This window comes from Pongo abelii, chromosome 2, assembly GCF_028885655.2.
Source record: "Pongo abelii isolate AG06213 chromosome 2, NHGRI_mPonAbe1-v2.0_pri, whole genome shotgun sequence".
Classification (NCBI taxonomy): Eukaryota; Metazoa; Chordata; class Mammalia; order Primates; family Hominidae; genus Pongo; species Pongo abelii.
Genome location: NC_085928.1, coordinates 11265732 through 11290346, shown reverse-complemented (window position 1 = coordinate 11290346; position 24615 = coordinate 11265732). Strand labels below are relative to the sequence as shown.

Here is a 24615-nt window from a genome sequence, read left to right as displayed (position 1 = left end):
CTCAAAGGTAATGATTGCTGCCTGCTCCTCATCCACAACACACACACACACACACACACACACACACACACACACACACCGTTTTTAGTAAACACAAGATGGCAGCATATCAGACACACTCTTCTGCTGTGCTTTTTAACAAAAATTGTAACAGACCTGTACATCATTCAGATCAGTCTATAAAGAGCTGCCTCTACATTTGAATGGCTGCCTAAGATTTCTGGGAGTAGTTGTATAATTTAGCAGCTTCCTGTCAGAGTGTTTAGGAAACAGTTTAGCTGCTTTCCAATCCTTCGCTGTTTCCAGCAGCACTGGAGTGAACAGCATTTACTTACCTGTGTGAGTGTGCATTTGGGATAAAGTCCTAGAAATGACATTCATACTCTTTTTAATCCTCACACCAACCCTGCAAGATTAAACATTATTACAACAATTTTAGAGATGAGAAAATGAAGGCTCAGGGAGGTAAAGTGATCATTCCAGCTGGAAGTGGGGTGGGAACCCGCAGTTTATTAGCTTGGTGTAGCTTTTTGGGGGGACCACAAGCCACTCCCGGTCTACGATGGCCACGAAGGCTGATCCCTTCACTAAAGTCTCTGTGGCTACTGTCCAGAGCCTGCCAAGGAGAAGGTGGCCAATAAGAAGGCCACACACAGAGCCCAGGCTCTAGGAGAGGCCCCTGGACGGCCCTGCCGCCTCGCTGGTCTGGGGGCAGGCAGCCTCAGTGTGCCGGGCGGACAGCCTCAGTGTGCCGGGCGGACAGCCTCAGTGTGCCGGGCGGACAGCAGGAAGGCGAGTTGTCTGGGAAAGCGGCGACTCAGCAACTTGAGTTCCCAAAGGTTGCACAGTGGAGGTGGTGATGGTGCTGGTAGTGGTGCCGGGCAGGAGCCGGACGGTGATGTAAAATCTGGAGCCCCAAGCCTAGAGAAGCCACACAGAGCCACACCTGGCCTTCAGGACCCCTGCTGGCTGCAGCCACTGCAGCCCAGAGAAGTCAGCCAGGACCACATCTGGGAGGGCTCCAACTAAGATCTGCTCCCAACCAGGCTTGACCTGGCCCCTTCCACACAGAGGCTCTGCCGCCTGATGTCCCAGGAAGCCATGGGGGCACTGCACACTCACCCATCCACCCACACAGGCTCCTCCAGCCACCTGACATCCAAGCCAGAATATAGGAGCCTCCCCAGTGCCTCCTGAGCTCCAGCCCATAAGTGGCTGGGGATGTGGTCTCAAGTCCTGCCCATCCACTAAGCAAACTTTATTTTTAGCGCCTGCCGGAGGCATACCTCTCTGCCATGCCAACCTGACTGTGAGGCCACCCTCTGTCTCCCACTCCTCCTTCCAGCCCAACTCCCAGCAGCTACATGCAGGACCCAGCATGCCACCCACAGGCTTGACTGTCTCCGCAGCTTCCCCACAGGATGGCGTGGGAAAGTTCCCTTCTGCCTGCTCCCCATTGTTTTGCTGCCATTTGACTGAGGCTGACACCCACAGCCCCCTCCCTAGCTCCTGTGCTCATGGGCCCAGCTGTAGAGATGTGGAAACCCACCAATGCCCACTCCCCCAGCCCTGGCATGGGACCGACTCCTTGCTGTGGCTGGGCCCTGGGAGCCGCTCGGTCCCTGGTCAATTATCTCTCCCCAGCCTCGGCTCTGCCCACTGCCCCCCGTTCAGCTCCCTGACATGTTCCCAACAGCAGGGGTTTGGCCCCAGGCCTCTGCTCTGACCCCACAGTTGCCCCTGACTCTAAGCCAGTCCATTTTGCATGGGTAGAATCTGAGACCAGGAACATCTGAGCTCTCAGAACCCAGCCCTGGCTGCTAAGCCCCATCGCTTCAGCTCGGAGATGTGGGGCAAAAGCCTGGGGATCTGATGATCCTGTAGCCAAACTACGGGGAGTGAGGCCCGGCAAAGGCCAGGGCCGTTTGTGTGCTGGGTGTGCGTGTACGTCTGTTCTTCGTGTGTGTGTGTGTGTGTGTGCGCATGCGTGGCGCTACTGTCTCTCCAGGTGTCTGTTCAGGGGAACGCGTGTGCATCCTTATGGCTGGCCAGAGTTGACAGGCAGTATATCAAACAATGGGCGTGGAAAAGTCAACACAGACCCCGCCCTGCCCCTGACATTAACTGGAGTGGGCGGGGGGCCAAGGCATCAGTGGGGCCGGGGCATTCAGGAGGCTAGGGGTCCTGCACTGCTGGTGGAGGAAGCCCTTCAGTGCCACACAGCTGTTCCCCGTGTCGTGCATGACTGAGGAGACACCGGGTCAGAAGCTCTGTTTCTTTCTCCACATCTGTTTAGGAGGGAGTAGGTGTGCCTGAGGGCCTGCTTTTCCAAAGGTGTCCAGGGTTTCCTTGAGCGCCCCATGCATGGGGTGACGAGGGGGCATGAGAGTTTGTGCTGTGGTCAGCTGAGGGCCGCCCAGTGCAGAGGTCCCTGCCAGGGCCTCCAACCTTGGAGTACAGCATTAGCCAGCCCAGTGCAGCCACACTGAGTGCAGAAGCTCCCAGCTCCTTCCCTTGCTGCTCTCCCATGTGGAGGACTTGGCTAAACTGCTGCACTGAGGCCAGTTTCTCCACCACTCCTGCAACTAGGCCTGCCCAGGGAAGGTTCTGTGTGCCCTTGCCTGGATGCTGCCTGGCTGCGGGAACAGTCATCAGGTTTTAGCGTCCCCCTTCTCTGCCTCAGTTTCCTCAGCTTTAAAGTGGCACATGCTGGGAGGATGACGTGGACTTCTGCATGCAAAACTGGGGGACAGAAGGCCAGGCAGCATGCACACAGCCAGTGGGGGCGGTGACATCAGGGCAGGGACTTACCCTCGGACTGGGATGGATCTCGTTGGCACCAACCTCTTCTGCAGGGGCAGCTGTACCATGTTCGAGTTGTTTGTGACCTCCCAGGGCTGCAGGGGCTCAGGGTCGGGCTCTGTCAGCCACGACAACCTGCAACAGCACTTGGAATGTCAACATTGCCACCATCCACCAGCCTCCTGAATTAACTCTCACTCATCTGAACTTTCCATCTGCCAGGCACTGGTCTAAGTGCTTCACAAATATTAGCTCATATGTCAGCTCACAAGTGTGCTGTGAGGCAGGTGTTATCCACACTTTAGAGACAAGGAAACTGAGGCACAGAGGTTTCACAGCCAGGAGGTGGGAGCTAAGCTGCAGCCTGCTCCAGAGCCTTGTCATGGCCACAGCAGCCAAACGGTGCAGAGCACTTGAGCCCCCGGGTGCTGGCCTCCTCTGGTTTCAACCTGAGGCCACTCTGTGTGGTGTGTACCAGCCACCTGGGCCTCATGTGATGGTGTCTGCGTTGGGGGACAGAATGGGGTGCGAGGCTATAGCTAGAGTCTCCTGGGGCAAGGACAAGGACAGGTGCTCAGCTGGCCCAGCACAGGGGCACAGAATGGAGCTCGTTGTCCCCACCTCCCTCGAGCGTGGCTGCCCTGGTGGTCCCCCGTGGTCCCTATGGGCAGCCCTGCCAAGCATCCAGGGCCACCGCTGGGCACACAACACTTGTTTCTGGGGTGGGGGGTGAGCATGGAGCGGGAAGCTTGAGGTTGCAGGGTGCCAAGCTGAGCCCTAGTGCCAGGTGCTACCTGCTGTCCTGCAGGTGGGAGGCCAGCTGCCCTGCGCCCCGGGCATTGCTGGCAAGATTTCCCTTGCATTTGTTTTGCCTGTTTGGCCCGTGGCTCTGTCCTTACATGAAGTGCCCCATGGAGACTTGGCCCAGGCCCCCTCGGGCTGCCCATTATCCTGGCTAGTTGCGAGTCCCAGGAGCTCACAAACAATGGGTGCCCAGCACACCAATTCCAACACAGCTCAGGAGGGGCAGTCGTCTGTGGCCATGCTCCTCGCGTGACTTGGGGAGGCAGCTGGCCTGGGCTCTGGGATGACCCAGGGAGGCTTGAGTCCACCCAGTGGCCCCTCGGCTTAGGCTATGATGGGGGTAACGAAGGCGGACCCCAGACTGTCAGCTAGACAAGGGCTGCTAAGGGGCTCCCTGTGGACAAAACCCCCTCTCAGCTGCAGCCCCACAGAATGCATTTGAGTTCCCAGGATGCTGGTGTGACCTGGGGGAGGCAGGGCTTGGCTCCAGAGGTGTGAGCGTCCCGCACCTGTACGGAAACTTCTTGGCAAAATTCTCCTGGGCCTGGATCCTCCACTTCTTACTCGGGTGAGACTTCTTGCAGTCACTGGAGTCCATCACTCAGTGGGTTAATCTGTGGCGCACCTCTCAGCCATGGCTGGAAGACAAGAGGAGGTGTCAGAGGGGGCAGAGGTGGTGGGGGGCAGAAGCCAGAGTGACGAACAGCCCAGCAGGGCTGGGGGTGCCTGCAGGCCGCCAAATAACCTGCCTCACTGCCCTGTGCATGCACCACTCTGTTCAATTTTCTCCTGTGTGTAGCTACCTATGACCACCATAATCAAGGTCCTCACCAGATGCTCTCCCCAAGGCTCTCTCACGCTTACCCCTCCACAGCCATGCTTGTCCACAGCCCGGTTCCCCAACCCTGGCAGCCACTGATCTGTCCTCATCATGGGACAGCCATGTGATTTCAGGAGCACTATGCAGAGGAACTGCACACAAGGTGTCTTTCTGAGACTGGCTCCTTCTCATCCTGCTTTCTTCCAGATCTGCCCAAACTTCACCCACAGTCTGTCCCTCCTGCTGCTGAGCACTGTTCCAGGTGCGGTTGTGCAGCTTTTCAGGCCTCCAGCTTGGGGCACTTACAAAGCCACTATTAATACTCAGATGCAAGTTTTTGCATGAAAATAAGTCTTCATTTCTCTGAGATATATTGCTGGGTCATATGGTAAGTCCATTTCTAGTTTTTTGTTTGTTTGTTTTGAGACAAGGTCTTGATCTGCCACCCACGCTGGAGTGCCATGGTTGATCACGGCTCACTGCTGCCTCAACCTCCTGGGCTCAAGTGATCCTCCCACCTCAGCCTCCCAAGTAGCTGGGAGCACAGGCGTGTGCTATCATGCCCCACTAATTATTTATTTTTGTAGAAATGGGGTCTAACTATATTGCCCAGGCTGTACACACATTTTTTGTTTGTTTTGTTTTTCTGTTTTTTTCTGAGACGAAGTCTCGCTCTTGTCCCCAGGCTGGAGTGCAATGGCATGATCTTGGCTCACTGCAACCTCTGCCTCCCGGATTCAAGCAATTCTCCTGCCTCAGCCTCCCGAGTAGCTGGAATTACAGGCGCCTGCCACCACACCTGGCTAATTTTTGTATTTTTAGTAGAGACGGGGTTTCACCATGTTGGCCAGGCTGGTCTCAAACTCCTGACCTCAGGTGATCCATCCGCCTCGGCCTCCCAAAGTGTTGGGATTACAGGTGTTAGCCACCGGGCCCGGCCCGGCTGTACATACATTTTAAAGCACCCCAGGTGAGCAGAGTTAGGTGAACATTGAGACTAGTGGAGGGTAAGGTCTGACCCCTGGTGTCCTTTGTGGCAGCATGTCACCTGTTCCTTCTCACTGATGTGTTTTCATGGTAGCCACCTCAGCCAGCATGCCACCACACGGGACCCTGAAGCGTGTTGTGACAATGTCGACTGCCTGCCAGTTTCCCCGGGTGCCATATTTCGTCCCCTGAGCTGACGAGTGAAACCCTGGTCAGGGAGTGGGGCTGATTCCTGGTCTGAGGGGCTGAGTCCTTTTGGCCTAGCCAGGTGGTGGCCTTTCTCTGGGACTAGCACCATCCAGTAGAACTTTCTGAGATGATGGAAATGCCCTAGGTCCGTGCTGTCTGAGATGGCAGCTGCTGGCTACATGAGGCTATCAGCTGAGCATGACTGAGGGACTGAATAGTTTTCAGTTGTATTTAATTCTAATAACTGTGAACAGCTAGCTGCACATGGCTAGTGCCTGCTGCATTGGACAGCACAGCTCTGGCCGCTCGGAGGAAGTCTGTTGCTTCCCCGGGTGTGGTTCTAGCGACAAGCTTGGAGGCTGCACTTCACCAGAACCCTAGGCCTGAGTGTTTGGCTCCTGTCCTCTCTCAGGAAGGCCAGCCCTTTGGTTAAGGTGACCCCTGACGCATGTTTCCCTGGCTGCTGGGGGTTCTCAACCAGCCTTGCAGTGCCGAAGCCCCGTGTTTATGACACTGAGGAGGCATTGCCTGCCCATTCAGAGGAGAGATGGGCAGTCTTTGGGGGCCATCGCCCTTTGGGGTCAGGATGGTACAGTCGCAGGAGACCTGACACGGTGCAGGCTAGACCCCGCTCCAGCATGGAACTGGGCCACACAGCAGGAGGTGGGTGGCAGGTGAGTGAGCATTATTACCTGAGCTCCACCTCCTGTCAGATCAGCGGCAGCATTAGATTCTCATAGGAGCGCAGACCCCATTGTGAACTGAGCATGTGGGGGATCTAGGCTGCATGCTCCTTATGAGAATCTAGCTCATCCCTGATGATCCGAGGTGGAACAGTTTCATCCCCAAACCAGCCACCATCCCCCGCCACAGTGTCCATGGAAAAATTGTCTTCCATGAAACCATGGTGCCAAAAAGGTTAGGGACCACTGGTCTAGAGCCACCCCCTGGCCTCAAAGACCCTCTAACACCCTTGCCAGCCACCCCCTGCCTTCCTGCTCCATAACCCTGCCCCTCCAGGGCTGTGCCAGCTTTGTCTCCGCAGGCTCCTCCAGCCCCACTGCCCTCTGGGAGGTCCCTTGATGGACAGGGCCATGTAGTGTGCCTTGCAGGGGCAGGGGTGTGGCCCTGAGGAATGTCTGCCTCCTCCCACATCTGGTGGGCAGTATCGGGACAGCCCAGCTCACAGGCCTGCCAGCCCCTCCACACCACACCCTGTCCCATCCTACCTGGTGCTCCACTGAAGGCCCTCAGCCTAGAGGACCGTGCACTGCTTTGGTGGGGATGCCCCAGAAGCAGGGAGCCTGCATGCTAGTGAGGACTCGGCTTCTGCCTGAGATTTGCAGCAGATGCTGTCAGGGGCCCATGCACAGCCCCTCTGCCCTCACCTCCACACTTGGAGGCCAGGCCTTTGACTCCCTCCGGCTGCAGAGATGCACTAGGCCATGCACAGAGAGTGACAGCAGCCCCTCACCAATGAGGGCAGGGAATTGGATTAATACCCCAGTTCCCTTGCCCTTCTTCGGGGGCAGCTCGGAGCTGTGCTCTGCACAGTCACCCACAGCAGCCTGTGGGGCTGACTGAGCTACAGCCGTGGTGAGGACACACCCCAGAGTGCATCCTTCCTTCCCCTTCCTTCCCTACGTCCCACTTTCCTCTCAGCACCTCCTGGGTGCAGCTCCCAAGTGCAGCTCTGCACTCACACCTGTCCAGGGCCTGCTTGGGGACTGCACATCTACACACGCATGCCCAGCAACTGCTGCAAACGCCCCAGCCTCAGAGGACCCAGGCTGAGAAGGCAGCCGCTAAGCAAATTTCCCACCTCACCTCACTGACTGCCATTCCCACAAATACTCTACACACACACTCACTCTCACAGACCCACACACACACACACAGAGTCATTCTCACAGACACACACAAACTCACACTCACACAGACTCACCCCACACACAGACTCAGATACTCACAGACTCACACACATACACATACAGACTCACACACACTCAGGCTCACCCAGACACACAGACTCACATACACACTCAGCCACACACACACAGACACCCCACACACACAGACTCACATACACACACACACACAGACTCACACACATGCTCAGACTCACATGCACACATAGACACACACAGACACACACACACACACACACAGACACATACACACTCAGACACACACTCATACACACAGACACACACAAATTCACATACACACACATACAGACACATGGACACATACAGACCCACACACACAAACTCACATACACATACACAGACTTGCACATTCACACAAACACAGATTCACACACACACAGATTCACACTCACACACACACAGACACATACACTCTTACAGACTCACACTCAGAACTGACCTCATACACACCCCCACACACAGGCAGGTGGCCATCTGGGTGTGGCTGGCCTCTCCCCGTCACCACTCTGCCGGCAACCAGCTCTGTCCCTATCCTCTGCTACGTGACCTGGGAGCTCCTCGCTTCCTTGGTCCAAGGCAGAGGCTGCCCCCACCAGCCCATAACGCACCTTGCTTCCCTTCCCAATTCAAAGCAGCTGGCGTGGCCTACTACCACACCTGGCATGATTCAAAATCCGATGATGTCTGGAGAGGAGCCCCTGGGGAACACAGGTAGCCCTTCCCAAATCTGGGATTCTGGGGTCCTCCAAAAGCTGGTGGGCTCGGGCAAGCCTGCTCGGCAGTGATCCCATAATGTGCCATGCTGCTCATCCATCCCTCTGAGGGCGGGGTATGGGGCCAGCTGGGAGGCTGCCTGCTGCCAAGTATGGAATCACTCAAGGCCCGAGGTGGGAGGCTGCACACTGGACACTGAACACAGGCCACTGGGACCATGGCCATGGCATGGGAGACCAGCCTGTCTGTGAGCCAGAACACACCCGCTCACCCACCGCCTCCACGCCCCATCTCTGACTCTGGAAGATCAGCCATCCAGAGGGCCTTCGCCCTGGCCCAGAAATACAGCCAGCCCTGCTCACGATCTGTCCCTTGCCCGCACCAAGAAGTCCCTGGGCCTTGAAGGGCGGGCTTCCCCACTGACTTGCCCACTAGCCTAGTACAGGGTGCAGCTCTCTACACCAGTGCTGGCTAAAGGGGGTCTTGGTGGCCTCCGCCCCTGCAGCCCTCGCTGTTCTGAGGACTCTGGGATGCCTTCGCTGGGCCTAAGCCCACAGTCCTGCAGCCACAGCCTGGGCCAGGCCCCAGCTCAGCCCCTTCCTGTCAGGTGCACTTGGGCGAGTCACCTCCAGCCTAGGCTCAACCCTGAGGACTATGGGGCAGGGGAAGCCTGGGCCGGAACAGGCAGCAGGGCCACAGCGGGAGGCTGCAGAATGGTGCCTGTGGCCTCTGCTAAGTGTCTGCTACATTCTATGCATAACCTCACTTCATTTTTTTTCTACCTGATGGAGAACATATTATGCTCACCCCCATAATTCAGGTGAGGAAACTGAGGCTCCGGAAAGTTAACTGATTTGCCTGCATTCACACAGTGAGTTGGGGAAGAGGTTCAGGATGGGTGGCCTGTGCTCCTCCTGCTGGGCCATGCAGCCTCAGACAGTCCTGGACCAGGCAAGCAGCGTTACCACAGGAACTGATGGATCGAGGGAGGCAGGAGCGCCCCTCAGGCCCACCCCATACCCTCCCACCTGACCCCTAGGTCATGGGGATGACCCTGTAAGCTGACTGCTGAATCTGCCCCACAGGGACAGGGCTGCTCCAGAGTCCAGGGCTGCTCTCTGCCATCATGACCCTGTCCCAGGCTCTTCTCCACCACCCTGTTGCTGCTTCCCAAGTCCCTCACCGACTTGGGGACTGTCCTTTCCAGCCACACAGGCTGCTAGCACTCACCAGGCAGCTGCCTTGAATTCTGGCAGTGACGATGATCAGGTGTGATCAGAGCGTCCTGGAACTGCTCCTGTCCAGCAAGATGCTGGTGTGAGAGCCGCTGTGGCCCCCGAGGCTGGCAGGGCCCTGGCTACAGCCTTCTCTGGAGAGACCCAGGCCCAGGCTATGCCCAGAGCCTCCAGCCAGAAAGGACAAGCTGCAGGACCCTGTGGGCTGGCTTATGTGATGCCAGGCAGACTGAAGCTGGCCATGGTCCCAGCTGCCACATTACCACAGGAACAGCAGCCCCAGGGCCCCCGGACAGGCAGTGCCAACAAGTTCATTGTGAGGTCAGAAGCCCTTGAGGTCACAATTGGTGACATCACAGCTGCTGACCCATGAGGCTCAGACTCCAGCCTGAAGCCCCTCTGGCCCAGGGAGTGACTGCAAAGTCAGCAGCACATGGGCCAGGGCTGGCCAGCTTCTCAGCTCCACGCACCCAGACGGAAGCATCCACATCTGCACTCTTCATAGCAGAGACCTCTCCCTGTTCAGGTTCTGCAAACAGAAGAGATGCCCAGAAATAGGTAAAGACACTGAGACTGCAGAAAAGCTGTTTCTGTGGAGGAGTGGACACCAGGTTGCAGGGGGTTGAGGAAGGAGAAGGCAGTGAAGGAGCTGAACTGTAAGTGGTTCAGCCGTTCACCTTTACCACTGTCTACTGTACCCTACGACTTTTCACTTATTAGTGCTGTTCACCTGTGCCACTGTCTGCTATACCCTACGGCTTTTTACTTAATAGTGCTAACAGGGTTTTTATGGATTATTTAGGGTTTTCTATATGCCATCTGTGAACAGAGGTAATTTCACTTCTTCCTTTCCAATTCGAATGCTTTATATTTCCTTTTCTTGCTTAATTGCTCTGGCTAGAACTTTCAGTACGGTGTTAAATAGAACTGGGGAAGGTGGGCATCCTTGTCTCCTTCTTGATCTTAGAGAAAAAGTTTCCAGTTTTTCACTATACAGTACGGTGTTGGCTGTGGGATTTTTGGATATATCATGTTAAGGAGTTGAGTGTTTTTATCATGAGTGTTCAATTTTGTCAAGTGTGTTTTCCACATCAGTTGAAATGATCATGTCTTTTCCTCCTCATTCTAATAATGTAGTGTAGTACATTGATATTTTCATTATGAAAAAATAATCCTTACATTCTAGGGATAAACGTTACTTGTTAATAGTGTGTAACACTTTTAATATGCTGATGAATTTCATTTACTAATATTTCATTGAGGATTTTTGCATGTATATTCATAAGGGATATTGGCCCCTAGTTTTCTTTTCTTGTAGTGTCTTTGTCTGACTTTGATATTAGGGCAATGCTGGCCTCACAGAATGAGTTAGGAAATGGTCCCACCTCTTCAACTTTTAGAAAAACTTTGAAAAACATTTATGTATGTTCTTTAGTAAGTGTTTGTTAGAATTCACGAGTGATATCATGTGGCCCAGGGCTTTTCTTCGTTACTGATTCAATCTCTTTACTAGTTATGAGTCTATTCATATTTTCTATTTCTCCCTGATTCAGTCTTGTTTTTTTTTGTTTCTAGAATTTTGTCCATTTCATCTAGGTTATCCAATTTGTTGGCATAACATTTTTTTGAATATTCTCTCATAATCCTTTTTATTTCTGTATGGTCAGTAGTAATACCTCCCACTTTCCTTTCTTATTTTACTAATTTGAGTCTTTTTCTTTCCTTAGTCAATCTAGCTAAAGCTTTGTTAATTTTGATCACTTCAAAAATCACCTTTTGGTTTTGTTGATTTTCTCCATTGTTTTTCCATTCTTTACTTGATTTATCTTTACTCTAACCTTTATTATTTCCTTACTTCTGCTAGCTTTGGATTTAGTCTGCTCTTCATTTTCTAATTCCTTAAATTGTGTAGTTAGATCATTAATTTGGGATCCTTCTTATTTTTAAGATGTAGACATTAATAGCTATAAGTTTCCCTCTTAGGACTGCTTTCCCTGCATACCATAACAATTGGTATGTTGAGTTTTTCTTTTAATTCATATCAAGGCATTTTCTTTTTTCTTTCTCTTTCTTTCTTTTCTTTTTTTTTTTTTTTGAGACAGTTTCACTCTGTCGCACAGGATGGAGTGCAGTAGCGCAATCTCGGCTCACTACAACCTCTGTTTCTTGAGTTCAAGTAATTCTCATGCCTCAGCCTCTTGAGTAGCTGGAAATACAGGCAGGTGCCACCACGCCTGGCTAATTTTTGCATTTTTGGTAAAGACTTGGTTTTACCATCCTGGCCAGGCTGGTCTCAAACTCCTGGCATCAAGTGATCAACCCATCTCAACCTCCCAAAGTGCTGGGATTACATGAGTGAGCCACCGTGCCTGGCCTAATTCATATCAAGGCATTTTCTGAATTCCCTTGTGGATTTATTCTTTGACCTACTGGTTGCATAAAGTGTGTTATTTAATAGGCAAATACTGTAATTTTTCCAGTTTTCCTTCTGTCATGGATTTCTAGTCATTCCATTGTGATAAAAAATATACTTTGTATGATTTGAATCTTCTTAGGTTTATTAAGATTTATTTTATGGCCTAATATGTCCTGGAGAACATCCCATGTACATTTAAGAAGAATGTATATTTTGCTATTGTTGGGTTTAGTTTTCTATATAATCTGTTAGGTCTAATTGGTTTAGAGTGTTGTTCAAGTGCTCTATTTCTTTTTCTTTTTCTTTTTTTTTTTTTTTTGAGACAGAGTCTCACTCTGTCACCCAGGCTGGAGTGCAGTGGCATGACCTCAGCTCACTGCAACCTCCATCTCCCAAGTTCAAGCAATTCTCCTGCCTCAGCTTCCAAGTAGCTGGGACTACAGTCGTCCACCACCATGCCCAGCTAATTTTTGTATTTTTAGTAGAGACAGGGTTTCACTATGTTGGCCAAGCTGGTCTCAAACTTCTGACCTCAGGTGATCTGCCTGCCTCAGCCTCTCAAAGTGCTGGGATTACAGGCATGAGCCACTGCACCCAGCCTCTACTTCTTTATTGATCTTCTTCTGTTTGGTTCTATTGATTATTGAAATTTGGGTATTAAAATCTCCATCTATTATTGTAGAACTATTTCTTCCTTCAATTTTATCAATTTTTGCTTCATTTTTTGGGGGTTCTGTTGTTAGGTGCATATATGTTTATGATAGCTATATATTTTTGATGGATCAACCCTTTTATCAATGTTTAATGTTCTTTGTCTCTTGTAACCTTTTTGACTTAAAGTCTATTTTGTCTGACAATAACATATCAATCCAAGCTCTCTTTTGGTTGCTGCTTTAATGGAATATCTTCTTCCACCCTTTTACTTGCAGTCTATATGAGTTTTGAATCTAAAGTGATTCTTTATAGACAGCACATATGTAGGCCTTTTATACATTCTGCTAATCTTTGCCTACTAATTGGATAATTTAATCCACTTTCACTTAAAGTAATTACTGAGAAGGAAGAACTTACTTCTGCCATTTAGTATTTCTTTTCTTTATGTCTTATGTGTTTTTTGCTCCTCAATTTCACAATTACTGCCTAAGTTTTAAAGTTAGTTGATTTTTGTAGTGTACTACTTTGAGTCTTTTCTTCAGTCATTTTCAGTATAGTTTTTAGTTACTATCTTAGTGGTTTAACTTGGAGGTTACAATCAACACCTTAAACTTATAACCTCCTAGTATGAATAGCAACTTAGTTAAAATTATATATAAACACTCTACTCCTATATCTCTTCATTCCTCCACTTTATATTGTGATTGTCACAAATTACACCTTTATATACATTGTGCACCCATTAACATAGATTTGTAATTATTCCTTTATGCACTTAACTTTTAATTCCTATAGGTAAAAAAGGAGTTATATACTAAAATTACAGTCATACTGACTTTTATATTTAGCTATGTAACTACCATTATCAGTGTTCTTATTTTGTATTATAGTTTCAAGTTTCTGTCTAGCATATTTTCATTTCTGCTAAAACCCTCCCTTTTCCCTTTAGCATTTCTAATAGGGAAAGTCTACTGATAACAAACCCCCTTTTTTGCTTTTGTTATTTGGAAATGTCTGAAGTTTTCCTTCATTCTTAAAGTATCATTTTGCTAAATATAGAAATCTTGGTTGACAGCTTATTTTTCTTTCAGGACTTTAAACATGGCATCCCTTTCCTGTGTAGCCTTCATGGTTTCTGATGAAAAATCAGCTGTTAATCTTATTGAGAATCCCTTGTACATGATGAGTAGCTCCTCTCTTGCTGCTTTCAAGATTCTCCATTTGTCTTTGAGTATTTACAATTTGACTATAATGTGTGTTGGCATGAACTGAGCTTTTTTAATGTGTATTATTATGTCTTTCATCAGATTTGGGAAGTTTTCAGCCGTTGTTTCCTCAAATATTCTTTTATGTCCTTTTATTTCCCTCTCCTCCTTCTGGGACTCCAGTGCTGTGTATGTTATGCTTGATGGTGTCCCACAGGTATCTCAGCCTCTATTCACATTTTTCATATTTTTCTCTTTATATTATTCAAACAATAATTTTTATTGCCTTATCTTCAAGTTATGGATTGAATTGTGACCCTCTAAAATTTATATGTTGAAATTCTAAACCCCAGCACCTCACCATATCACTTTTTTGGATATAAGATCATTGCAAATTAGTTAAGATGAGGTCATACTGGAGTAGGATGGTCTCCTAATATAATATGACTAGTGTCCTTATAAGAAGGGAAAATTTTGGATGTAGACACACCCTTAGGGAGAATGCTGTTTAAAGATAAAGACAGAGAACTGCAAGCTACAGAATGCCAAATAATGCTAGCAAACCACCAGAAGGTAAGAGAGAAGGATGGAACAGGTTCTGTCTCACAGCTTTCAGAGGGAACCAACCCTGCCATTTTGGACATATTGCCTGCAGAACTGTGAACCAATAAATTTCTGCTGTTTAAGCTACTGAATGTGTTTGTGGCACTTCGTTATGGCAGTCCTAGCAAACTAATTCTATGCTTTGTTTTTGGTTTTGTCTTACTCAGAACTATACATTCTGAGTATTGTAATGTGGAAACTCTGGAAACCACATATTCCCACTCCTCAGGAATTATTTTTGTTTATTGAGGGTTGGAGCCACCTATTTGTGACTTCTTGAAAATTTTACAAAGTGTGTATTCATTGTGGAGTGTAGTTGCTGGATTTTTGTTCTCTGTGGTCAGCTAGTGACTTGACAAAGATTTCCTTAAATGTCTGGCTCCCAAAAAGGGCAAAGTAAAAATAAAGTATCTCTTCTTAAAAATTACTATTTCTCTAATTACCCTTGTGGCAGAGAAGCTGCTTCAGGTTGTGGGAGTTGAAAGAATGACCAGCCTCTGAGCCATCCCCCCAGCAACCAAATGCAGCCATTGGCAGTCAAACACACATCCTGGTTTGTGAAGGACAAGGTCCTTATTGCCCACTCTGGCACCAGCAGGTCACACCATGAACATAAGCTGTCATCCCATGGCTGCCTGCCACACTGCTAGGGAATGGAGGATATTAGGCACTATTAGAAACATGGAAATTCACCAGCTTCTTCATCAGGTTCTTCCATGGATGATGCAAGTTTTCGACTAGACTCCAGAGTTCCAAAATAGCTGCTTTGGAAACTTCCTGACAGTTCAATTGTTATCTCAGTGGAGGGATGGATTCCTGGCATATCCTATGCCATCATTTCCCATAGTGTCATTTCTGTTCATTCATTTTTATTGCTGAGTAAATTTTCTTGGTATGAACGTACAATAGTTTGTTAACTACTCACCTGTTAAAGGACATTTTGGTTGTTTCCAGGTTGAGGCTGTTATAAGTAAGGCTGCTACAAACATTCAGATACACACAGAAATGAACATAAGCCTTCATTTCTCTGGGATAAATGCCCACCCATTGGATTTTTAGTTTCTACCATCAAAATCGACATTTTTCCCATCCAAGTACTAACCAGGCCTGACCCTGCTTAGCTTCTGAGATCAGATGAGATCAGGTGTGTTCAGGGTGGTATGGCCATAGAGAAAATTTACATTTCTAATATTTCTAATAGTCATCTTTTGGGTCTCTGAATGCTACTTTTGATAATATATTCTATGTTCGGGTCATGATTGTAATACATTCTCTCTGAGGATTTCTGTAATACTCCCTGTTTCTTTCAAGTCTGATGATCTTTCTCTACTCATATTAAATGTTGGAGATTAAAAAGATGTTTGGGTTTGGGGGACATGGAACTGTCCTTTATCTTTATTCTAATGGTAGTTTTACAGTTGTGTTTTCTGGACTCATAGAACTGTACACCTAAAAACTGAATTTGATTATAAGTAAATTATGTCTTAATTTTTAAAAATTAAAAAGAAAAATAGCATTTGAAGGCTCTAAGGATGCGTTCATGGCTTACTGAATTTGAGCTTCCTTGTCAGATAATCTAACTTGGTAAGTTTACTTAAGGACGTTTACTCAGTATCTTTAAGTCTTCCCTTAGGGGCCTATAAGACTCTACCAATCTCTGGCTAGAGCAAGGGTGAAGGACTCATTGCCAGAGTTCTGGAAGGTGAGTGAGAGAAGAGGTCTGAGGATTCAGGAAGTATTTGTTCATCTCAATATTGTGCTAGTGTAGCATCCACGTCTCCATTTGTGCCTAGTGCCTTGTAGTCAAGAGATCCTTGGTTTTAACCCTCTCCAGAAAATAACCTTCTGGACAGTTGCCAGTGTGCAGAAAATGCCCTGAAAGGTGGTGGGAGGTGGGAATCCCATTGTCTCATAAGTAAACTTTCAAAGAATCTACTTTATCTCAGCTGGCCACCACACCCCAACCTGTTCGCTTCCTTTTCCAGAGGCACATGGTGTCAGCACTTTGAGATTTTGATTACTTTGATATAAAGTCAGAATGGGTTGACTTTCCCCCATACCATCTCAGAATTTTATTTCTTTTATACGCTGAGTTATTTTCCACTCATCTGTTGCTTTTCTTTCCAAAATTTCACTGCTTGACTGTTTGTCTCTTCTCCTATCCTGAAAGAATTTAAAGAATATCTAAGTAAATGGAAAGACAACCTGTGTTTATGGATTGGAAGATTTAATATTAAGATGGCAATACTACCCAAAATGTTCTACCAATTCAATGTCATCCCTATCAGAACAGATTCAGTGCAATACTTATCAAAATCCCATTCATTTTGTGCAGATATGGAAAAGCTGATCCTCAAATTCGTATGGAAAGGCAAGAGACCCTGAATGGACAAAACAATCTAGAAAAAGTAAAACAAAGTTGGAAAACCCACACTTCTTAATTAGAAAACATGCTACAAATCTACACTAATCAAAACATTGTGATACTAGCATGAGGATAGACATAGATCAATAGGGTAGAATTGAGAGTCCAGAAATAAACCCATAAATCTATCACTAATTGTCTTTTTACTAGGGTACCAGGACCATTCAATGGGGGAAAGAATTGTCTCTTTAACAGATGGCTCCAGGACAACTGAATATCTGCATGCAAAAATATTAAATTGGACCCTTGCATTGTACTACACACAAACATTAGCTAAAAACAGATCTAAAGTCTGAATATAACACTCTTAAAAGGAGCCTTCCAAACTATAAAAGTCTTAGAAGGAAGTATAGGTTTAAATCTCCATATCCTTTCATTGGACAAGGGTTTCTTAAATATAATGTCAATAGTGCAGGCAACAAAATAATAAACAGATAAAATAGACCTTGTCAAAACTAAAACCTTTCATGCTTCAAAGAATATTATCGAGAAAGCCAAAGACAACCCATATAATGGGAGAAAATACTTGCAAATATGATAATGGTTTAACATTCCAGATTATATAAAGAACTCTTACAACTCAACAACAACAACAAAACACCAATTTAAAAAGGTGCAAAGTACCAAAATAGACATTTTACCCAGGTAGATATACAAATGGCCAGCAAGCAAATGAAAACATGCTCAACATTGTTAGGCATCAGCAAAATGCAAATAAACCACAGGGAAATACTACTCCACATCCATTAGGATGTCTATTAGCCAAAAAAAAGGAAAACCCAAGTGTTGATGAGGATGTGGAGAAATCAGAACCCTCACACATTGCTGGTGGGAACATAAAATGGTACAGTGGCTGTGGAAAACAGCCTGTCAGTGCCTCAGAAAGTTAAACATAGGATTACCAGAAAACCCAGCGATTCCACTCCTAGGTATATTTACCAAATGATTGAAACAAGGACTCAGGCAGATTCTTGTACACTAGTATTCATTGCGAAATTATTTATAATAGCCAAAAGGCAGAAACAACTCAAGTATCCATCAACAGATGAATGTATAAACAAAATGTGTTACAGCCATACAATGGAATATTATTTAGCATGAAAATGAATGAAGTACTGGTTTATGCTACAACAGGATAAACTTCAAAAACATTAAACTAAGTGAAATAAGCCAGGCACAAATGGTCATATATTATTCCAATATTGTGAAATATCTAGAATAGACAAATTCATAGAGACAAAGTAGAATAGAGTTTGTCAGGAGCTGGGGAGGTGGGAAATTGGGAGTTACTGTTTAATGGGTATGGGGTGTCCCTTTGAGATGATGGAAATATTTTGACAAGAGGTGGTGGTTGCACAATATTGTGAATGTAACAAATGCCATTGAATTGCACACTTTAAAATGATTAATTCATGTGAATTTATCTCAATAAACACAACTCCACCCACCACCCCCTACACACAGATGAGCCTAGAACATCTTGTTTGCCAGAAAGCAAGTCAGTGATCAAAGAGTGATGAGGACACTTCAAAATGACCCAGAACCAGCTTGAATTGGTCAAATCAGGGACAATCTGTGTTTTATTAACTCAGCAACAAAAAGAAACAAACTACTGATGTCCACAACAATATAGATTGGTCTCAAATGCATTCTGCTAAATGAACAAAATAAGCCACTATAGACTACATACCATGTGATTCTACTTGCAAAACTGTAGTGACAGAAACAGACCAGTGGTTGGCAGGGGTCAGTACTGACTGAAGGGGAGTGGACTGACTTCAAATAGGCACTAGGGAACATTTTTGGGGTTATAGAATTATTCTATATAACAATCACGGTGGCTACTACCTCAATAAAGCGGATAGGAAATAGAACTATCTGCCCATGTTTGAAAGAGACTTCACATTTCTCCACTATTCAGGGAACCCAGCTGCCATGGCCCGCATGACCCAGGTGGTCACAGGGGGCCAGGTGAGTGGAGACTGCCCCTTGACAAGGCCCATGTGCTCTCTGGACGCCTGGACTGCTTCACTCATTTGTGTGAGCGCTGGACTCCGAGGGTATATGAGCAGAAAGAAATTGTGCCTGACTCCTAAATGGCTTACAGGACAGAGAAGGGGGGAAGTGATACTGGGGTTAAGGGTTGTGTCCTGGGAGCCTGAGCTGGAGGCAGTCTGTGAGCATCTGCAGGAATAGCACCCTGTTCTCTCTCTGGAAGCCTCTGTGGCCAGTGCAGGAATCCCAGCCCCTCCCAGCCACAGGATGGGCTCTGCTTTCCCTGGTGCCATCATGTGCCGGCAAAAGGGAACAGCAGAGGCGGATGCACGGGCTCCAGGCTTGGCAGGAAGACTGGCTGACCCTGCTCTGGGACTGCAGCCCTTGAGATTTTGATTATCAGAGGGAAGGGGTGGCCCAGCACGCCCGTGCTCTCTGATGAGGCATGTGTGTGGTGCGGTGATGAACCGAGTGGGCGAGGGCTGAAACCACCTCTCCCCTCAGATTTTCTGGAGCATCATTCCCGGCACAGGTGCAAAGAGGCTCAGGATGCTTATGACTCCAGTGTAGATTTTGTCCTTCATAAAACAGAACAAAGCCTCTCCATCCTGTTCAATGTTTCTTATTTTACATTCTTTTTTTCACATTACAATTGTGACCCAGGATTTTGCCTGGGTAATGGGGTTTGCTTTGGGGACAGCAAGAGGTCATTCTTCCATCCCCTCCTTTCACCACATACAAGGCTGCTGGGGAGGAGGGGTCAGGGACATCAGATCGTGGGGCTTTGAATTCTGCCCTAAGTCCAACCTGGGGCCTGTGAGTCCACTAAAGAGAAAACTCAAATTGCATATTTTTAAATACAGAGACCAGATTCAAGTTTGGGAGTAGACAGCTGTGTGTGCAGTGGGGGACTTAGTGGGGACCACAGAGGCGGCAGGGGGGACCAATGAGTGAGCCCCTCCCAGACTAGAGCGTGGCTCATGGCTGTAGGAGCAGGGACATTTGATATTGTTGACAGCTTTTGTGTGTGAAGTCCTTTTGTCACCTGAAAGGCACCAGCCCCATGCCAGAGCCTGTGGTGGGAGCTGTGTCCCCTGGAGGCAGAGGGTGGTCCTGAGTCCTGGCCTCATCTCCATGGAGGGAATGAGAGCAGGGCACCAGATCTGGGGTCAGGCAGCTGTCCAAGAAGATGTGAGTCCAACCCCTTTCCCCAAACACCAGAGGAAGGGGCCTTGACAGGGCTGGCAGAGGCCCAGGCTTGTTCCTCCAGGGCAGCAGCTCTCGAGTGCAGGCAGCCGGGCTGCCTTTGCACTTGGCTGGGCCGTCCTTGGTATGCTGGTGGTGATCCAAGGGGTTACAGGAAAACAGAGCCCCGGGTTCCCACAGGTGCATTCAAGGTGCTGCAGGAAGAAATTCAGACTGCTTCACTGTGAGGCTAGTCTGTCTTCCAAATGCCTGGGGTTGGAAATGCCCTTTAAATTGGCACATGGAGATGGCGTGTTGGTCAGCACTCACCTGCTGCAACGAAGACACCTCCAATGCAGTGGCCCCGAAACACAAAAGCTGGCACCTCCCTCTCCTAACCCTCCAAAGATGAGCAGCCCACGTTGGTGGGACAGTGCCCAGTGAGGTCACTCAGTAGCCCTGGTCCTTCCTTGTGGTTCGCCTCTCCCTGAGGTGCATGGCCGCAGCCGGCTCCTTTCACACCTGTACTCCCGCCTGTGGGCTGGAAGAGGAGAGGAACTGGAGGGCAGAAAACTTCACATATAAGGACTGGAAGTGGAAGCTGCAACATCGTGTCCCAAACCTAGTCACATGGTTGGCAGCCATGCCAGCTGCAAAGGGACATTGGACATATGGTCTCTAGCTGGCATTGTATGCCCAGCCGAGACTTTCCTCCTAAAAGGAAGAAGTGGGGACTGGCTTCAGCAGAAACTGGCAGAAGCTCTTCTAAAGTGATGAGAGGCCTGTTCTCTAAGCTGATTGGTCTTTAGTTTCCCAACAGACTGGTGGCTCGAGGGTCCTCGCCAATGCTGGTGCTATGTGTCCAGCAGAGCAGAGCATGCCCTGACACAGAGCAGAAGCTGGTTCTGGACAGGCCCTTAATGCCCCGGGTCCTGCAGCCAGGCTAGTTGGGGGACCATGCCCTGAAGCACACAAGCTGGGTGCTCCCGCCTGTCTGCACCCTCTGGCAGGGTGGGCATGGGCCCTGAGCCCTGCTCTGCTCCTGCAGCTTGTGCCCTGCCTAGTCCCATCACATGTGGATACCAGGTCCAGGTACCTCCCTTCTCAGTGCCCAACCCCACTGCCACCCCGTGACCACCCAGGAGGCCACCATGGTTGTGCCCTGCCAGGCCCTTCCTCAGCAAGCTGAGAAAATAGCTCCTCCTGGGGTGAGGGGAGCTGGAAGGTTTACTTCACCGCCCAACCGGCCGGGGTGTGAGCCAGGCAGGAATTTGGACAGTCTTGACACATGAAGCACAGCAGCCCATCCTGGCCTGCAGAGGGCACCGGGGGTGGCCAGAGAGCAGGAGAGCAGCCTGCAGCACTGGGCTCTTGGTTTGGCTCTCATAGACCTGTGTGTGGCCTACACGGGCTCTTGGACACCGTCAGACAAGGACTGGAGGGACATGTGGCTGGCGTGGAGGACAAGGGTCGGAAGGGAGGGCAAGGGAGGAATAGAAGCCAGACACACGCACTCACTGCCTCCCCTCACACAGCACAGGGCCTCCTGGAAGGGGCTGGGCTGGCAGGTGCGGTCAGGGAAACCATCCACAGCCAAGGCCTGTCTTGAAAGCAGTCTGGAGAGATGGCGGCAGACTCATTTCACGGGCTCAGAGGCCAGGGAGGCTCCTTGGCAGCTCATAGGCCCTGTCAACTGGGGCTACTAGAAGGACGAACTGTGTTCAGGGCCCTGCTTGGTGGCTGACAGCACACTGGGCCCTGGAGCCGTCTCACCCTTCCGTCCCTTCAATGTTCATAAGTCTCCCATACGCGCTACTCTATGCTGGTCCATCACTGTGTGTCATCGCATTATTTCATACGGTTTAAAGAGTCAAGCAGTTCAAATATAAGGAGCTCATGGGCTGTCAGCTGCAGGGCTCCTGGAGGCAGCTGCTCAAGCGAGAGGGTTGGTAACAGGGCCTCCCTGGCTTTCCTAACTGGACAACAGCAGCCAGTGCCACTCTGCGGCTCTCACTGAATCACTTGACACGAGCAGAGCAGCAGCGCCCAGAGCCGCAAAGCCTTCCTGAAATAACCTTCCATGAGCAGGGGGCTCTTCCCCCATGGTCCCATTGTCAGATCCGGCAGGAGGCAACAGGTGGCCCACTCCTGAGGATGAACTCACCAGGAGAGTTGTAGATGTTAGCACCCCATGTGCTAACAGCGGGGAGGAGCTGCCTGAGGGCTGTGGCCTGGGTGGAGGTCACAGCCTCTGCCCACCTGGGGTGCCTGTGGGGCTCCCACCCCATTTGGTCTCCTGCTGGTGCCTCCCATGGGTTGGACCTGAGTGGAGGTCAAGGCTGGAGTCCTGCTGACAAGTCCTGGAGGTCATCTCCAGGGACACAAAGCAGGTGGAGGAGGGTTGGCGGTGGGGGCGGTGGGGGGTGTCTGCAGAAGCAAACAGAACCTCCAGCACACTGCTTTGCTTCAGGAATGACTTTTCTGACTCAAGCTCAGCATAGTGAGAGGCATGATCTCCCCTACCCCACCACGCACTGCGGCAGGTGCTCCCCGCTGCTCACCAAAACCAAAGGCCATACCCTCTGTGCCTACTGTCTCAGGCCACGCCTGCCGACGATCCCCTGCTAGCTGGCCAATGGCGACACTCCCATCCTTCACAGGGGAGTGTTATTCTCAAACAGGGATGTATGAGTCTATTGAACTCAGCACTTGCATTTCATTGTTTGTATTTGGTGCATTATTTCATACAAGTAACATGTGCATGTGGTCTAAAGAGACAAGAAGCCCTAAAAGGCTCACACGAAATACCTCTGCTCTCTGAACAGCCTTTCCCTTCCGCCAGGTCCCTTTCCCAGCAGCAGTGGTGTTTGTCTGGTTTGGTGTTTCTTATTGCTAAGTCATTGGGTGTAGTTGCCCTGGCTTCTTTCATGTGAGAGATCATTCGCTGATACCTGTTGTGGGAGATGAGGACTCAGCTGTTAAAAACCGGCCTCCATGCCCTGTCTCATCCCCTAAAGCAACTACAGAAGAACTTCTGGATAAATCAGCATTCATCACTTACATTTCATGCCTGGGCAAACATCATCCTTTCTCATGGCTGGCTCTGCCTTACCCTCCACTTTCCCAGGGCCAGGATAGTTTTCTTAGCCTTTCCCCTCTGGCTGCCCAGGCTCTCCAGAAAGACCTGTTGCCTTCTCCTAGCTGGAGGGTACAGACCTGGCTTGCAGTGCCCTGGAGATCTTCAGTAGTCTCTTAATCTCTTCCAGAGGACTGGGAAACCCCTGTCCAAAAACCTTGTCTCCATGTTCTAGAGAGGACGCCTCTGCAGTGGTGTGGGAGCAGCAGCAAGCCATCCCCACGCTCAGTCGTGCCCTCACAGGCTCCGGTGGCATCTGCTGCTCAGCTTTCAGCTCCGGCTGCCCAAGCCTCCTCTCGCTCAGGTCCCTCATCCAGCTCTGGCTTCCAGAGGTCAGCTGCTGCAGTCTCCTATCCTCCTATTCTTCCGGGTCTAGGCTTTCATGAAACATCCCACTGCAATCTGAGAGGACCTTCAGTAGGCAGTATTATTACATTTGTTTTCAATCCACTTTCTTAACCCAGAGGTCCATTTTATCTTATATCTTTTCTTCTGTGCCGTTATTATTATAATTCCTTTCTGTTTAAGGCAGTAAGATTGGTTTCCTTTTAAGGTAGTTGTAAACCAAAAGTATCTGAGACAGGTCCCAATCAATTTTTGCCAAGGTTAAGGACACATCCCGGGAGACAGGTCTGTGCCTTTCTCCAAAGATGATTTTAACGGCTTCAATATTTAAAGGGGAAAAGCCTGCTGGAGGGGACAGAGGGAGGGTATGGTCTCATTACTGAATCCACATGTTGCAAGAGAAAAGGAGCAGGCAGGGGAACGGTCAATTATGTGTTCATCTTGTGCTCACTATAAGATAAGGTGAAATTGGAGTGAAGATCTTTAACCTTTTATCTGTCACCATCTGCTCAGGAACAAAAGGAAAGGCTGCTTCTTGCACAACTCGGCTTTCAGCTTAATTTTTTCCTTTCGGCAGAGTGAATTGGGGTCCCAGTTTTTATTTTCCTTTGTAAACCAAAAATAAAATTCTAAGGCTCCCCAACCATTTGAATGAACGCTTCCTCTCCACCAGGGCATTCCAAAGTTAACCAGAAAAACTGGTTTAGGCCATGATGGCAAGAGAGCGTTGAACATGCTTCATCATACCATCTTTCTGTTAGCAGCGGTGGCGAATCAATACAGGTCTGCAGCAACCTCAGTTCTTGCCTCCTCAGAGGAAAGAATTCAGCCGAGGGGCATAAGGCAAAGGGAGAGACAGAGGGCAGTTTGGAGCGGGAGTGAAAGTTCACTAAAAGGTTTATATACTTTTTATAAAGGTTTAGAGTAGGAATGACAGGAAGTAAAGTACACTTGGAAGAGGGCACGCGGGTGTCTTGAGAGATCAAGTGCACGGTTTGGCCACTGACTTGGGGCTTACATGTTGGCAGGCTCCTGGAGGGTTGCATCCCTTCTCCTCTGATTCCTCCCTTGGGACAGGCTGTCTGCATGAGCCGTGGCCTGCCAGAACTTGGGAGGGGCCACAGGTGTGGTGTGTTTACTGAAACGGTGTG

At 49.1% G+C, this 24615-nt stretch overlaps 1 protein-coding gene and 1 long non-coding RNA gene across 2 annotated transcripts in view; one reads left to right on the top strand and one right to left on the bottom strand.

Annotated features, from left to right (window-relative positions):
- Positions 1-471: 471 nt before the first annotated feature.
- On the bottom strand, positions 472-9811 carry C2H3orf22 (chromosome 2 C3orf22 homolog). Its single transcript, XM_063721712.1, has 5 exons — positions 9496-9811; positions 4116-4244; positions 2812-2937; positions 787-921; positions 472-742 (listed from the first exon to the last, which is right to left on the bottom strand). Exons 2-5 carry the CDS (start codon positions 4202-4204, stop codon positions 667-669), a joined length of 426 nt encoding a protein of 141 aa, XP_063577782.1. The 5' UTR covers positions 4205-4244; positions 9496-9811; the 3' UTR covers positions 472-666.
- A 31-nt stretch (positions 9812-9842) lies between these two features.
- Positions 9843-24615, top strand: part of LOC129058439 (uncharacterized) — a 45289-nt gene continuing 30516 nt past the window's right edge. The window contains exon 1 of the long non-coding RNA XR_008523535.2: positions 9843-10058. This is a non-coding gene — a long non-coding RNA (uncharacterized LOC129058439). The remainder of the gene's footprint in view (positions 10059-24615) is intronic.

Excerpts from the sequence above, each read along its gene's own strand:
- C2H3orf22 (XM_063721712.1), bottom strand. The coding sequence starts at position 4,204 with ATGGACTCCAGTGACTGCAAGAAGTCTCACCCGAGTAAGAAGTGGAGG. Across the intron at positions 2,938-4,115 it reads GCCAAGAAGTTTCCGTACAG|GTTGTCGTGGCTGACAGAGC; the intron begins GTGCGGGACGCT and ends GTGCTGTTGCAG. Across the intron at positions 743-786 it reads CCCAGACAACTCGCCTTCCT|GCTGTCCGCCCGGCACACTG; the intron begins GCTGTCCGCCCG and ends CGGCACACTGAG.